Source organism: Castor canadensis, chromosome X (genome assembly GCF_047511655.1).
Source record: "Castor canadensis chromosome X, mCasCan1.hap1v2, whole genome shotgun sequence".
NCBI classification, from domain to species: Eukaryota; Metazoa; Chordata; class Mammalia; order Rodentia; family Castoridae; genus Castor; species Castor canadensis.
This window is the reverse complement of record NC_133405.1, coordinates 43,444,137-43,460,767: the sequence shown is the minus strand read 5'-3', so window position 1 is coordinate 43,460,767 and position 16,631 is coordinate 43,444,137. Positions and strand designations below refer to the sequence as shown.

At 38.7% G+C, this 16,631-nt stretch overlaps 1 protein-coding gene across 3 annotated transcripts in view; it reads right to left on the bottom strand.

Moving 5' to 3' along the window:
- The window catches only part of Dcx (doublecortin), a 104,151-nt gene that overhangs the window by 27,942 nt on the left and 59,578 nt on the right, over positions 1–16,631 (bottom strand). For 2 of the 3 annotated variants that reach the window (XM_020181739.2, XM_074062438.1), the window contains exons 4-5: positions 3,657–3,759; positions 1,236–1,373 (exon numbers count right to left, since the gene is read on the bottom strand). In XM_020181739.2, coding sequence (XP_020037328.1) covers positions 1,236–1,373; positions 3,657–3,759 — 241 coding nt within the window. The remainder of the gene's footprint in view (positions 1–1,235; positions 1,374–3,656; positions 3,760–16,631) is intronic. The other variant, XM_020181740.2, reaches the window with a different exon arrangement.

Below are 16,631 nucleotides of genomic sequence, written 5' to 3'. Positions count from 1 at the left end.
ATGAACTCTGAGCTTTGGGAGGACAAATGTGTAAGTCTTCTGGACCACATAATCTTCTTAGCATGAAGTATTCAAATTGCCTATACATGAGTCTACTAAACTTCTAAACTTGGACTTACGTGAATTCTAATTTTTATAACATTTGTTATGAAAAATGGAAGACATTGCCTTTTAGATTAGTGTTTTGGAGGTCCAAGACAAGAGAAAGAGTTTCTGCCACCAGCCACTCAGGAAGAAAAATCAGGAGGATCATGGTTTAAGGAAAGTTACCGAGACCCTCTTTCAATTACTAGCTACAGTTGGGGGCACACACCTGTGGTCCCAGCTCCTCAGGAAGCTGAGTTAGGAGGATCCAGGTTTGAGGCTAGCCAGAGCAAACTTAGTGTAGGACCCTATCTGAAAAAACAAACTACCAGTAGAAAAGACTAGGGGCATGGCTCAAATGGTAGTGCTCTGAGTTCAGTCCTCAGTACTCCACACAAGTTTCTGCCAGAATGTAAATCAACACACGGCTGCCTTCATTAGTGAAATAGTGCTCTGAAAGAAAAGGTCAGGTGATCTAAATGGTTTGCTTAGTAACAGTTAATTTACATTTGGCACAAGCTCCTAATCTCATCACAAACTGACTGATAACAAACAACTTATGTGTTGGCAGTGATCCATAGACCACAATTTTTAGATTACTCACAATCCACTAAATAAAATATTTCATGACAAATCTCTTTGGTGTTTTCAGAACCTAGTCTGTGCTTCTTTTTCTATTGTGAAATGGCACAATTTATCTTGCCTCCCTGTTTTTAAGACTGTATGGGGCACTTGACTCTTTTTGTTATAATATTTAATTAGGTCAGAGTCAAATTTGAAGCTTAAGTGCAACAACTATGTTGATAATTTTTGGGTATCATTCTTGTCCTTGATTCAGATTTTTAATTTCAGGTTTATATTTTGCTTGATCATTTCATTGGGCATGTTTTTTGCCAGATGATGTTGATGATGATGATAATGATGACAACAAGCACGGCAAACAAGCCCGATTTCTGGTCTGCATCCACTTCAGTAGAATGAGAGTTGTGGCTGTGCCTCCATGACTCCAAACAAGTTTTAGTTTCTGAAATGAGGCAATTGGGATTTTTGGAGACACAGTGGAGATCATGAGGAGTTTATTCCTCTGCATGCAGAGGGTATCGGCCACCATAGATGAAGTCAGCATGCACAGTTAGGAGAAGAGCACTCACCGTCTTGGTCGTTACCTGAGTCAGCAGGAGACTTGCTTCGGCGCATAGGGCCAGGGCTCTTGGCTGAACTCTTCTGAGGTGTTGGAGAAGCCTTTGGGCCAGATGTGGCTGATGGGTTTCCCTTCATGACTCGGCATTCTGGGGCAAAAGGACATAGCCAGCTTAGCAGAGTGTAGAACTAAGGCTCTGCATGTTACTAGCCTCAGGAAACTGAACTAACCACCAAAGACTAAAGTGCCTAAGTAGCTCAGGACTATGAGGTAGCTCTTATTTTTCTGAAAAAGCTATGGCTCTGGGGAGGGAGGCACAAGGAAAACTTTCAAAAGTCACCTGGGCTAACTAACCTAAGTGTTTAAGTCCCTGGACTAGGGAACAAGGGAAGTTCAGAAGCAGTTAAAGTAGGTCAAGCCATGCCTGAGAATAGGCACAAGTGGATATAATGTTTAATTAATTTTCTTGGAGTAGATTCCTCTCTCAGAGGTTGCAGCTACTTAATTGCAACATCCACAAGTAATTTAAAGGACAGGAAGCTATCACTTGTTGTCTATTATGTGCCACACGTTATAATAGGCACATTATGAATGTCATGTCCTATACCAGTAAGCATTTCCATCACCACCATCTTGCATTTATAGAACTCTTTTCAAGTTTCAATGCATGTTATAATCCCTTATGCTTGCTTAATAAATAAATGGGCCAGCAATGACTCTGCCACTCATAACTTGGGAACCCTCCTGGGTTTGTAGGAGAATATGCCAAATGTTCCTGCATTTGCTTCATCCCTAGTTTAACATATTTAGAGCACTCTTTTTATGCAGATCACTCAGCATCTCCAGATATGATAATTTGGGGGCACTGATACTACTAATTTATTAGGAGGATCATTTTACTCACTTGCTGATGAGAGTTCTAAAACCTTAAGCTTCTTGCTTAGGGCCCCCAAACAAGAAATAAATTTATGAAGGACTAGAAGCTAAGTCTCCTGTGACCCAATCTAGTGTTCTTTCCACTACAGATTTCCCCAAACTTGTGATATGATATGAAAAGCAGAATTAAACAGCTGGATAAAGGATAATCTTTTCTTTAGACACCTCCTTTTTGTCCCCTATTTCAAAGTACACTGCAATATAAATGAACCAGAAAGATTAGGGGAGCTATTTTTGGTAAATTGAGCTTTTTAGGAAAGTGAATTGAGTGGAAAGATCATTTTTTATTTGTTTTCCTTCTTATTTTGGTTGATTAATTTTAGTAATCTCTGTCCAAACACAGAGATACGGAAGGCATAGGAATTTGGACACAGCCTGGATTTGTTTAGATATTTTATGGACATTTCCCTCTTCTCAAAGGAAAAATAGCAGAAATATCACCTTTTTTTTTTTTTTCATTTTTCTTTTATTATTCATATGTGCATACAAGGCTTGGTTCATTTCTCCCCCCTGCCCCCACCCCCTCCCTTACCACCCACTCCACCCCCTCCCGCTCCCCCCCTCAATACCCAGCAGAAACTATTTTGCCCTTATCTCTAATTTTGTTGTAGAGAGAGTATAAGCAATAATAGGAAGGAACAAGGGGTTTTGCTGGTTGAGATAAGGATAGCTATACAGGGCATTGACTCACATTGATTTCCTGTGTGTGGGTGTTACCTTCTAGGTTAATTCTTTTTGATCTAACCTTTTCTCTAGTTCCTGGTCCCCTTTTCCTATTGGCCTCAGGAAATATCACCTTTTTAAGGGTTCTTGTCACTTAAGTTGCCTGTAGATAATATAAGTAAAACTCCCCTTGTTTTTCTCACATTTTACTCTCCCTAAATGGGAAACATGTTTTTAACGTGTCTTTCTATCAGTATTACTATACCTAACACTGTTGTGTTAGCTAACTCACCTTCGACTTAACACCTGGAGCTTAAACGCAAGTAAAGGGAGATAGATACACAGATGTTCACATCCTTCCTGACATTAACAATCCTCTGGAATCCTGAATCACAAAGGAGGGAGAATGGGGCAGCAAGCCCAAAGGTGGGAAAAGGGTTTGACACTAAGAACACAGTGGAAAATCTTTCTAAAATGGAGCCATTGACATGGGCCAAATAGCTGGAGGATAGTAACTAGAAAAATGTGTATGTACGATATCAAGGTCCTGAGTCCAAGTGTTCCCTCCTGTTCTGATGGTGCCTATTAGTTCATGTGATACAATATGTGGTTCAAGAAATATGGCCCCTATTGGGGAAGATGGTGAGTTTTATTGAGCTTGATGGCTAGGCTTCTGGGACATCCAGAGACTCTTGTACACAAATATACAGGGAAAGACTAATGGCCCTTGAGGGGCCATTCTTGGATGTTCCTTAGGCCTCATAAATCCATGGAAATTCTATGGGAGAGAAGGGAGAATAATAGGGTTATAAAGCACAGTGGTTGTGCTTACCATTTTCATCCAAAGAAAAGTCATCCTGAGCATAGCGAAATTTTTCTGGACCACAGGCAATAAACACATCGTCATCACCAAAAAAATCATGAAGACAGGTTACCTATGGGAAAGCAGAAACACTGGATTGGCATTTGATATTCCTTTGACAATGAACCTCATACCATGTTGGTAGGAGGGAAAGCTTCACATCATTCCCAGCTCCTGGGGATCTCCTTTTTTCTCAAAACACCTACCACACTCATAATTTGCACCCTGACCCCTAGTGGGTGAAGACAGAAGCACCACTGTCTTTCCATGTTTCATATTTTGTAGTCTTGTCCCCATGGCATCCAGAGTAAGACTGACAAAGAAGGACAGGAATATAAAACAAATTAGGTTAAGGGGAGGGTTCCAGTGGGAGGGGCCGGGTAAAGGAGGGTGAATACAGTTGATGTATTTTCTACACATGTAGGAATACGGAACGTTGAATCCTGTCAAAGTCATTTTAAGAAGGGGGACTGGGAAGAATAATGGAGGGGATGAATCAGGGGTACACTGCACACACACACACACACACACACACACACACATATGAAAATGTCATGAAGAAACCCCTTGTATACAACTATTATGTACTGATAAAAATGTTCTTTAAAAGACTAAGATTAAGGACATGTACAAATGGAATGGCTCCCTCTGAAGAAAATTCAGCCTGAAGATGGCCCTATAAATGTCACCTTTCCTCAGAATCTCAAAGAAAGTATACTCCTGGCCCAACTCAGGGGTCAGGGGTCTAGGCTAAGGCAGATGAGATTTTTCTGCAGCTTATGGTAGATAGACTCTGTAGGTGACCCAGAGATGGAAATTCCTCTTTGTGTGCATAAGTTCTAAAAGAAGTAACCCATTTCTCAACATCTTTGGACACAAAAAAAATTGGAATTTTGCTAAGAATACCTGCTAGTTGGCCAAAAACACCATTCCACATTGAAATCCCAGGAGTGGAAAATTATACTGACCACTTGAAAGCTCATCAGGAGCAATGGGACCCATGGGCTTGAAGCTTTCCTAGTAAAGCCATGTTCCCAGGACCCTTCCTGCCCTGTAGTGCCTTATGCATTGCTTTTTCTTTATAATAGAGATAGCCTCTCCAGCCCCCTTTCTGCACAAAGAAATGAGGGTCCCTGGGAAAGTATGCTGCTCCCTGCCGTCTGCCCACTTGTCAGCTTTCCTAATTACATCTGATAATTAGTCCAGCACATCAGGGAAACCCCAGGAGAAACCATAGAGTCAAAAACATGCTTATCCAACTCTTTAGCTTGTAAGTGTTCAAAGCTTTTAATTGTTCTAAGCTTCTTATTCAACCTGCCAACAATGTATTGCCAAAGGGACACTGCTCACAAACTAACAACAGCTTGTTGGGTACAGACAGCAATATATGTTGCATTGTAAAAATGTTTATATTAATAACATCACCCCCACCCAAGGTCTATTCAACCGTTATCCCCAGCCAAGATGACTGTGAGCCTTGCAGAAATGGAAAGATGCTTGAAGATTATCTCCATTGTTTCAGACTCCCCATCATCTATGAGATACCAAGATAAGAGGGGGTGAAGACTTAGAAGACTGCCAGGGTCACTCCTATTAAGTTTCTCACCAGTTCTAAGTTCCAACTTCATCAAATGGACCAACACCCTTCTTCAGTCCACTTGTCCCTCACTCATTCATTCTACATTCATGTAATGACAGAGTTACCACTGATTGAATGCTTACTCTATGACAAGCACTCCACTGAAGACTTCCAAATCTGTCATCACATTTTAGCCTCACAAAACCCCTAGAAGTTGGTACTACTGTCACCACTATTCTAGATGGGAAATCTGAGACCCAGAGACAATAAGTAAATTACACAGGTGGAAAGCAATGAATCCAAATAAGCAAAGATCTGACTTTAAAGCCTGTGCTTTTAACCACTCAGCAGTACAAAAAATTTACATATAGTTTGTGCATCAGAGATGGAGATGAATAAGACTCAGACCGTGACTTCATCACAGTATGAAGGAGTGAGATACATTGAAACAGGGCATTTCAATTTAGTGTCAAGGATTGGAGAATCTTTAGGTGCTGCAGAAGTTATTGATTACCACAGCCAAGTGACCCAATCCCTGGCTGACTCTGTACACTCAACAGGCATCCTGCATATTGTCTGGCTGTCAAATCCAGTAACGGAGCTCTGAGCCTTGCTCTAGATTTCCTGCCAATATCTTGGATCTTTCTCATGATCTGGAGCCTCTAACTTTAATAAACCAAGTGGGTCTGCATTTTTTTACCCCTTGCTACCTCCCTAACTCTGAAGGCCTCTGCCTTGTCTTCTTGTTTGAGGCTGCCCTTGACCCTGGCTATCTGCCTTTGTTTTTGCTCATGAATTAGGGAAGCCTCACCCTTGAATTTCCCTCTGCTAGTGGTCTCTAGGAATCAGCATTTTCTTTTAAGACCTGCCTGTGCCTTCAAGAGTACTCATGTGAGCCTCCCTACTGGACTACAGGGTTTTGAATGGAAATGCCAAGCTTATCCCTCCCTCTGAATCTTCCCATGGATCCTGATAGGGAGTTTCTGAAATATTAAGAATCAAGCCAAGTCTATTTCTGCTTCAGCTGTATGCAAAGAAGATAAGAAGGATTAACATTCAGAGCCTTTATTTAGCTACAAAAAACAGTAATAAGAAAGAAGAACTCAACTTTGGGAGACAATAGTAATCAGAAGCTTTGAAAGGCAACAAAACACAAATTTACAAATAAGAAAGGAGAAATGACTGTGAATTCAGAACTTATGCTAATTAGTCTGAAAATTTAGATGAAAAAAATGGATGACTTTTACATTTCAATCATATGCCAAGATATGCTACTGTGGAACCACAGACTTACAGATTGGTAAAATGGTGCTGTTACAATGATCCATTCTCTGTCAACCCCCACCTTCTCCACTCCAACCCAGGGTTTGCAAAAAGCTTTTGGATAGCCCCTCCTTTTGGGAGCTTCTGAGAAAGGCAAAGTCCTCTGTGCTTCTGATGAACTCACAATGGTGGCTGGCTTCAAAACATATTAATGTTGTAATCCAGCTGTTGAGCATCAGGTTTCTTGTGTGATCCTGCCCCATATTTTACAGGCTCCCAAGTGTAGCCATATTCATATTGTGTATGTGGATATCCAGCTTTCTCAAATACCTTGGATATTGAGACACAGCAGCTCCCATCTTTGTTACAGGGTTGGAAAATAGAACACTCTCTATCTTAAATATGAGGATCCTAAGGCACAAAATTCCCTGAGGATACACAGCTGGCTCATGGTAGAGGTGGGACTAGCACTCAGGTGTCCTGCTTCAATTCAGAACTAAATAATTAAGTTGCCTGAGAGAACATGCCTTCCTAAAGCCCTGACTTAAAAGGCTTATACATAGCCTAGACAGGAGGGTTTCCATTTGTTCTATTCAGTGCCTAATATGCATTAGAATATTTTATTGTTTTGAAAAAAGAAGTTTCTTTATTAATCATATTTTTAATTCATGGACAAGAAAATTCCATTTCATTACTAGTAACTGATTATATAGTGGAGAAGAAGGACAAAGAGAAATAAAGGAGGAAGAAGGAAAAGGAGAAGGAGGAGGAGAAGAATGGAGTATAAGAAATCATTCTCAAATGAAACTCATTAAATGACTCCTTAAAATTACATGGAGGTAATGTTGACACCAAGTACACCTTGGCTTATATTATAAATGTGTGATTTTTCAAATTAGCTTTCTGAGATAAAATTTCCATCAGGAGGTGACAACAAAAGTAGTAAATATAATAACCATTATGATATCATTTATAGCATCCTCAGAGAGCAAAGGTTTTGCTGACATCAGCTTCATTGTCATACTTGGGTATTTAAGGCAGAGAAGAGAGCACAAAAGCACGACATTCATCTTTATAATTAATCAACTGCCAGCAGAAAATCAATAAAATCAACTCACATTAACATTGAGCCATTAACTTAATACTCTGTCTTAAAAAATAGCAAGTGTGGGGGAAGGGAAGCCAGCTTGTTGAGCATTAGTGTGAACAATACATTACATGGAAGGCCCAGGGTCTTAAATGTCAAAATATGAATAGATAAATGGAGACAACAAATCAGTGTGTGGGAGAAGTTTGAGTCTATTAACAGTAAATGGAAAATTCACTCTGTGACTTGATTTAAGCTTGATTAGATTCTCCAACACATATTACACATACTGGCAGTTTGTTCTTGTACGTACCTGTTGCTAGTAGATTCTACATTTCACTTACTTAATTATTCAGAAATGTTACTTAAGGAAGTAGGGTCTGCCTTGTAAATTAAATCTGTGAGACTCACATTCAGCATGCAAAGTATTTTTACTGAAAGTTCAATTCAACCAGTATTGATCATTAAGCACTTACTGGGGCAAAGGTACTATGTGAGAGATACAGAAAAGTACAATAAAGGATTCTTATCTTCAAAGAGTTGACAACATAATATGCAAGTTAGGACAACACAAATAATTAAAATACAAGGCAGGTTGTTGTTACCACTATTGCAGAAGCACAAGAAGCAAGGGGGAAGCACAAATGACAAGAATAATTCTAATAATGAAAACTGGGGAAGACCTCACAGAGAAGATGACACAAAAACAGTCTGAATGAGTGGATGAGAGTCAAGCTGATGGAGACAGGTATTCCAGGCAGAGGTAACTGCATGAACAAAGGCAGAAAGGCAGAAATGCACCTTTTTCATAATAGTCCAAGAAAAAAAGAGCTGCATCTTATTGGTTATAGTAACAGAGATCTGACTCTCCAAAGCTGGGCACAGCACAATTGCCCAGACCCATCTGCCAACCTTCCACCAGATGAAACATACAATTTGCCTACTGGTAGAATTCAGGGTGAAAAGCAGGGCAAAGAGTCTACAGGGAGGGGTGGCCCCAGTGGTGAAGAGGGAACCCCTGTGGCAAGGAAGACAAACCACACTGATTCCTCAGTCTTGCCAACAAATGTTCTGGCTATAGAGAATGGTTGGCAAGCTTTGGAAAGTAAGTTAATGAAATATTCAGTAAACTTACAGATGAGGCTTTTTCTAAAAGTTACTGCCATTCTCATTCTGGAACATTTCCTGCCTGCCAGCTTCGGACTGGCTCCAATGAGTTTGGCACCGAGTTGCCTTGGTGAATTGTATGGTGTTTCTAAGATGACCCTGGCTTTATTATCAAACTCATTTTCTTGGAATTATCTTACAGTTTTGCTTGTGGGTTTTTCATGAAAACAATTTTTCCTGGGCAAGCAGCTCCTTAGTTCTGCAGTGGTTTTTTTTCAGCACAGGTCTCTTCATTCAACATCTTAAGCTTTCCTAAAATCTCTGCTGAAATCATAACAATGCCACTTGCATTTCTATAATATTTTTACTGTTTTCAAAACCCTGGTCACACTGGCCTTCTTTCAGTTTCTCAAATGCATCAAGACCTTCAGGGTTTTCTTCCTAGATATTCCTATCTATGACTAGATTTTCTTCACAATTAAACCTAAAGTATCACAAATTTAAGTTTGATCAAGTGTGAACTTACCTGTCATTATTCTGTCTCTTTTTAACCACACAAATTAGGTATTATTATTTAAATTATTGTATACACTAAATATTATTTAGAGTTGCCTACATATTTACTAGTTTATTTTCTCAATATTTCTTATTACATCTCAGGCCTATCTTTTGGGGTCATTTTAAAATTATACACATGTTGGACTCTCCCATTCTATCTTCCATGTCTCTTAATCTTGCTTTCATATTTTCCAACTTGTTATCTTTTGGTGCTGCATTCTGGAAAGTATCTTGAAATTTGCAGTATGGTCTTTAACTCTTTAAATGTTTTTAATTTGTTTTCTTAACACTCTCATTAAACTTTACATTTTAGCAATCATATTATACAACTATATAACTTAAATTTAGCTTTTCCCAAATTTTTCTAGTCATAGGTGATAGTTTATTTTCCATATTCCATTTTTATTCCACATTTTGTTTCTTTAAACAATCTGTAATAAGATTGTTTTTGTCCTGTAATATTTGAAGTGCTTGGAACTCCACACAAGTTGTTTCTGCTAATTCTCCCTCATGGGAGTTTGTCTCCTTAGTAATTTTTTTATTGTGAGCTTACATTTGTTTGAACTAACTCCTTGGGAATACTAGGATATACCCCCAAAATTTGGGCACTAACAATATAATACCACTATAATTTTTCTGCTATGGTTTCCCTTGCCACATAAAAATTGAGCTTTAGATTTGTTTAAAGGCAAACATTAGGTTGCAAACTCTCAAGAATGTGCTTTAGGAGAGGCAGACACAGTAGCAGCAAGAAGTGGTATTATTTATTTTGTTTTCCACCTATATGACAGAGACAAACAAAATTAATAGTAGGGTTTTTTTTGTTGTTGTTTTATGGCCCTTTGTTTTCACCTACCATTTCATTAAGATATATCCCTTTTTAAGAATCCTGGCTTAATAAAGGGTTTATAGGTTCACATTTCTCACTTTTCAAAGACTTTGTATGCCTTGCATCTTAATTAATATCCAAAGAACTGGGTTCCAGTTATGGGGTTTGCTCTTGTTTCAGCTTCTGATTCCTTTCCTTTCTCCCATCTTTCTTTTCTGCAAGTGTAGGAAATCATTTAAAAATGTTTCCTTATAAAGTAGACCTAGAATTATATCACTCGCCAATTCTACTTGCAGAAAACAATTGAAAATAGGATCAAATACATTTTTGTATGTCAGTGTTCATTGCAGAATAATTCACAAAAGCCTAAAGTAAGAAACAACCAAGTGTCCCTCAACAGATGAATGGATAAACAAAAAATGAAGTATAGCCATACATTAGAATATTACTTAGCCACAAAAGGAATGCAGTTCTGATATGTACTATAACATGGAACAGAAAAACATTATATTATGTGAAATAAGCCAGAAACAAAAGGACAAATATTGTATGATTTCACTCTCATGAAATATTTTGAATGGAAAATTTAATAGATACAGACTAGAGGTTACCAGAGAATAGGGGAGGAAGGTATAGGGAATTACTATTTAATGGCTATAGAGTTTTCACTTGGGTTGTCGAAAAGGTTCTGGAACTAGGTATTTGTTGAACAGTTTTGTGGATGTAATTAGTGCTGATGGATTATACATATAAAATCATTAAATGGTAACTTTTATGTTACAATATTTTATCAAATTTAGAACACTAATAATGTAACACATCAAAAACACTTATTATATACTTTTAATTCATTTATTCATATGTACATACATTGTTTGGGTTATTTCTCCCCCCTGCCCTGCACCCACTCCCTCTCCACCCCACCCCCTTGCTTCCTGGCAGAACCTGTTCTGCCCTGTTCTCCAATTTTGTTGAAGAGAAGACATAAGCAATAATAAGAAAGACATAGCAAAAAATACTTATTATATATTTTAAATGGTTGAATTGTGCAATGTGTGAATCATATATAAATAAAGCTGTTAGAAAAGTAGAAGTGCAAAAATGTTTATTATAAATTATCTTTGGTTATGCTGTATTGTAGCAAGAATGCTTTTTAGAACAGTAGGTCTGCTACATTATAGAAGCAGAAGTCAAATTTCACCTATTCAGGGAGATCTTTCCTATTGCCCAATCTAAACTAGAACTAACACTACCATGAAAATAGAAGCTCTATGAGAGTAAAGACCTCATCTGTAAACTTTTACACTAAGTTCAAGTGGAAAAGATCACATACTTAAAATATCATGAATAATTTTAAGTCTAAAATTAATTAAATCTTAGATTCAAATTAAGAGCATTGCACTATAACAGTTATCTCTAAACTACTAAAGATCCTATGTTCTGCATCATATGGAAGAGAAAGTCATAAGGGATGAAGATTGACTTGTTTACTAAATTCTTGATCTATTTTTTTCTAATCATGTTTAAAAACAAAACAACCCTTTCCTTGATTCAAGACTGTTTCTTTAAGACCTCAAACTCTCAACAGTTTTTTGTACTCTCTCTCCCTTTCACCCATTTCTTGATTACACTAACCATATCTCTAATTTCTTTTGTCTTTTGTCTTGCCTCATCAAAGTTAGCATTAGTGTGTGACCCATTGCATGGCCTTAGAAAATAATATTGATGATTGTGGAGGGAGGCATTGATTTCCTCTTCCCACTATATGTGTCATCTGGAATTCCTAGCTCCTCTGTAACCAGTTTATCTATGGCAAGTCATATTGAGGCTGACTCCCTCTGATCCTCCAGCACTAGAGCACATGAGGTCTGTCTTCATCCTTGACAGGTGAAGAGTGACTGGTCCTCAAAAAAATCTTTTCATAGGTCTCTGTGTACCATAAGAACTCTAGGAATATATTGTGTTTCTGTCAACCAATCCTTCCACTGGTCTTTAGCCTTAGAGTCAATAATGACTCCCTTCACCCCATTCTGGAATTTCCCCCAGACAACAGAATTAGACTGAAATCTGGAAATTCAGTTATCAGTGAGATATTGCCCTTCAAATTTATCCTTTTCAACCATTAAAATAGTTTATCTTTCAATGGTGAAGAGACATAATGACCCTACATAGGTTTTGCTGTTTTACATTTGTCAGGAGCTCTTATTTCCATTACCTCATTTGGTTCATTAGCCTCGTTTTTAATAAATGAAGAATAAAAGCCCATTAAGGTTAAGTGATTTGTACAGGTTACATTGCTAGTTAGTGACAAAGCTGATATTAGACTTAAAAATAGCTTATTTCATTCTGACACATAGAGTACCTAAAGTATTCAGTAAAAGTCATTATATGCTAGACAGGGAAAACCTGGATAAGGAAATACAGTGGGAGAATCTGGGTAGCATGCAGATACCACTGGTTTGAGAAAGACTGGGCGTATAGAGAAGAGATAGGAAGAAGTAAGACTTTTTACCCTATTTTACCAGTTACTGGTTGTGATTTAATAACCTGAACTTAGGCAGTACCAGTCCCCTTGGAAGCCTGGCAATATCCCTCAATACTTAAGGGTGTTTTTTCCTTAGTTTTCCTTTGCCATTTTTCCAAGAATCTATGTCAGCTCCCACTGGAGACCTCTCAGGGTTGAGAACAGCTGCAGAGGCGCTCGAGTTGGGCTGCTGAGTCCATGCCCAGGACTGACACCTGCCCTTCCACAAGGCCCTGGGGACAAGTTGGCTCAGAGAAACAGGGACGAGACAGAACTCCATTCATCAGAGAGAACTGGGGTGGAAAAACCCTGCTTGATCTCTTGGCACCATTAAGCTCTAACATTGGCCCCAGGCCTCACACAATTCCAGATTCTGTTCAGTAAGATCAATTAAAATAAGAGAGTATGTTTGTAGGACCTATTGCAGTTATCTAGTATTTGAAACAGTTATCTGACATCTGCTATGTACAAAGCATGCTGGGGGTATGGTTTTAGAATTCAGAGGAGAAGAAAAGGTTTGTTTTAAAAAAGAAAAGTTCTACCTACATTCAAAGTTAAAACTTGCTACTGACTCATGGCTTTCTCTCAGCCTCAGCATCCTTTGCTATGAGGTAAGGATACTGGTCTAGAATCTTTTGAGTTTTATGTCTTTTTGATGTCACAAGCCCTTTGGAGAATTTGATGAAAGATATGGATCTTCCTAGAAAATTGCATGTGTGCACAAATAGCTAAGTTTCCATACAATCTAAAGGGTTTAAGAATTGCCCTGAAGCCCATCTATAGATCCTTAGTTAAGATATTCTAGTATAGTTGGTTTCTGAGGTCTCTTCTAGCTCTGACAGCCTATGAAACATTCCAGGTTGGACACAGTTAATGAGCAGAGACACTCAGGCCAGAAAGTTGGCAGCTGTCATGGAATCCCAGAGGCTTAACTGTACCCCCCTTCCCAGGCTTCCTAAAACTCCAGTCCAAAGGAAGCAAAAGGATGTAAGCTCATTCTCTGCAAACCGAGTCCAAGGGAAGCAAAGGAGTGCAAACTGATTTACAGCAAAGCAGACCTTTGAGTATGCCTCAGACCATTGCCTCACAGGTTGCTGGAATTTAGCAAGAATACTAACTTTGTGGAAGAGAATAGGCACGAGAGTCATGGCCTCTAAATGTACCTCATGTTTAATTGGGATTAGGACAAAAAGCATGACTGCTCAATTGGTACGGGACATACAGCTCTATTGTAAATGTTCTGAAATGGTGACTTAGGTGCTAATTCTCAACATGGACAAAACACTAATGGCCATTGACCTGTTGCATGTCTTTATATGATATCTTCTCTTTGGATATTTGTATATTTTAGTACCAAAAAGGTCAGGGGAAAAGCAAAGAAAGGTTTGATAGGTGTATCAGTTGGGGTTCTCAGTAGAAAATATACGATCCTCTCAAAGTGGGTAAATTGAGTAGAGTTTAATAAGGGGGTTTGATTATAAAAGTACAGGTAGGGTATAGAGAAATCACAGGAGATACTGTAGTACCCCAGGAATAGCAATAGTGGGGACCATTACCAGCCTTAGACCTCAAGGAGAGAGAATAACAATTATATGGAAAGGGCTCCATAATAGGAACTGTGATTATTAGTCAAGCCAGTAATCTCTCAGGCAGGATGCCAGGAAATAGCCTAATCTCACTTTTCCTCCCTGCCGGTGTTCTCACTTGTGCAAACACAACTGGAATCCAGAAGAAAAGGGAGCCTGTAGATAAGGGTTGGCTTCAGGGGGCACACAGTAGGGTGGAATAGGGTAGAGAGTAGAGCACAGATCTGGAGAGGAAGGCCTGGAGAGTATATGTACCCTTGTATTCAAGAGGAAAGAACTGTGATTACAGCCTGGAATGTAGAAGAGGTGTAAAGCAATTAAGCAGGAACAATAATAATATCAATTTTCATTTGTAAAAGCCTTTACACATTTCATGCTATTTTTACCCAATTGTGTCATCTGAGATATATTTTCTATGTAGGCAAACAGGATAAAGAAAAGTGAGGTTCTGCCAAGGTTACATGATTTTCAAGATATAATGACTATAAAAAAGAAGAACAAAGACTAGAACTTGGGTTTGGACATCTGGTCCTAGGGCCATTTCATTATATCCTATTGTTTCTTCCATCATGTTTCAATCCACAAAGTTATTTTGACAGGTCTTCAGAGGACTCCTGCTTCTTTAGATAGACGTGAAAATCTACTCTAGGGCAACAAGGTGGGGACAAGTACCTAGACTTCTTCCTTATATTTCTAGGAAAGTGTCAATATGCTGTGTTGTGACAGAACAGGATAAGGAGCAAGAGGGATAGTGAGTACAATATTCTTTACACTACTTTACAGAGAGAACTTAGATCCAGTTGTTGCTAAACTGCCTTAGTCAAGGTTTTGTATCCTTTCTTCCACTTCTTTTCCTGGGATTTGTGTGTTCCATTTAATGAGCAATATACTTCCAGTGTAAAGGATATAGTTGAATCAAAGTAGGAGAAGAAATGGAAATGAAGAAATGACAAACTCGAGGTAAGCAATGAGACAGCATAATCAAACCCAACAAATGCTGTTTCAGAAAGGGAGGAGGTATAGGAATATAATGGGGAGGGTATATTTGTTCAAAGTATACTACATGCATTTATGGAATTATCACAATGAAATGCCCTCCTATTATTAATGTATGCTAATTCAAAAATAAATCTTTAAAAAAAGAAAATAGAAACAATATATATATTTTAGAATTCAGTTGCAAAATGTAAAAAGTATTTTCATATTTGTTTCAGTTTGCATGTTAATCTATTGCATGTTTGAAAATAAAAACCATGAGCAGATCTACCCTTGAGTTTGTACCGAAGTGGGATTTGGGGAAAATCCTGAGAGTTCAATAATCTTTGGAACTTCAGTAGCACCTAATAGAAACAATGATCTAGGTACCAAATATGAAATAACATTTGAGAAAATGAAATTGTAGATGCCTATACCTGCAATGTTAGACTCTCTACTTGGCAGATAATTTAGAAGTTGATGAATTCTAGAAGGCTCAAGATTGATAAGCTCTCACAATTCACAACTTCTAGAGTGCTGGTTCTCAATCAAGGGCCATTTTGCTTCTCTTCAACATACCCCTCTCAAGGGACATTGTGTGATATCTGAAGTATTTTTGGTTGTAACAACTTGGGGGAGGAGTGCTACTTGACATTTTATGGGCAGAGGCCAGGGGTGCTGGTAAATGCCCCACAACACACAGTGTAGCTCCTTATAACAAAGAAGTTTCTCGACCAAAATATTAATAATAACAAGGTTGAGAAGTTCTGCTCTAGGGCATTGGTGACCATTAAGATATTTACCTAAGCTCTGGCCACCACACTCTACCCTCCACACATCTAAAGATGACTTACTTGCTCCCAACTGTGGATTCCAGGCCACTCCTTGAATCATCTCCATCTCAACAATTTATCTCATTTTACAGGGTGCTTTTATTATTCCTATTGTCCATCACTATGTACTTTTTGACCCTTAGCCTTGTGTTAACCTGAATAGACGTTTACTTCCTAGTTTCTAACTGCTTGTCTGGTTAATGACTCAGCCTACCTCGACCTCTAGTTTTTGCAAGCTCTTCTAGTCATGGCATCCTTCCCAGGCTGTGAGGTTCAACTTCCTCCATGATTCCAGTACAACACTGCTTTACTCATTCCATTCTGGGACAGCAAAAAAGGGTTGGGGCTGGTAATTACACTGGACCTGCTGCCTCTTGAGCCTCTGTGAGGAAGGTGCCAGCACCAGGAAAGAAATGAGTCAATGAATTATGAACTACCAAGTGGTACTAGAGGTCTTCCTGCTGTGACTGGCAAAGAAAAAGTCAAAGAGAGAAGGAGGGAGGGAGGGAAAGAGAGAGAGAGAGAGTGAGAGAGCGAGAGAGGGAGAGAGAGAGAAGGAAGAAGAAGAAGAAGAAGAAGAAGAAGAAGAAGAAGAAGAAGAAGA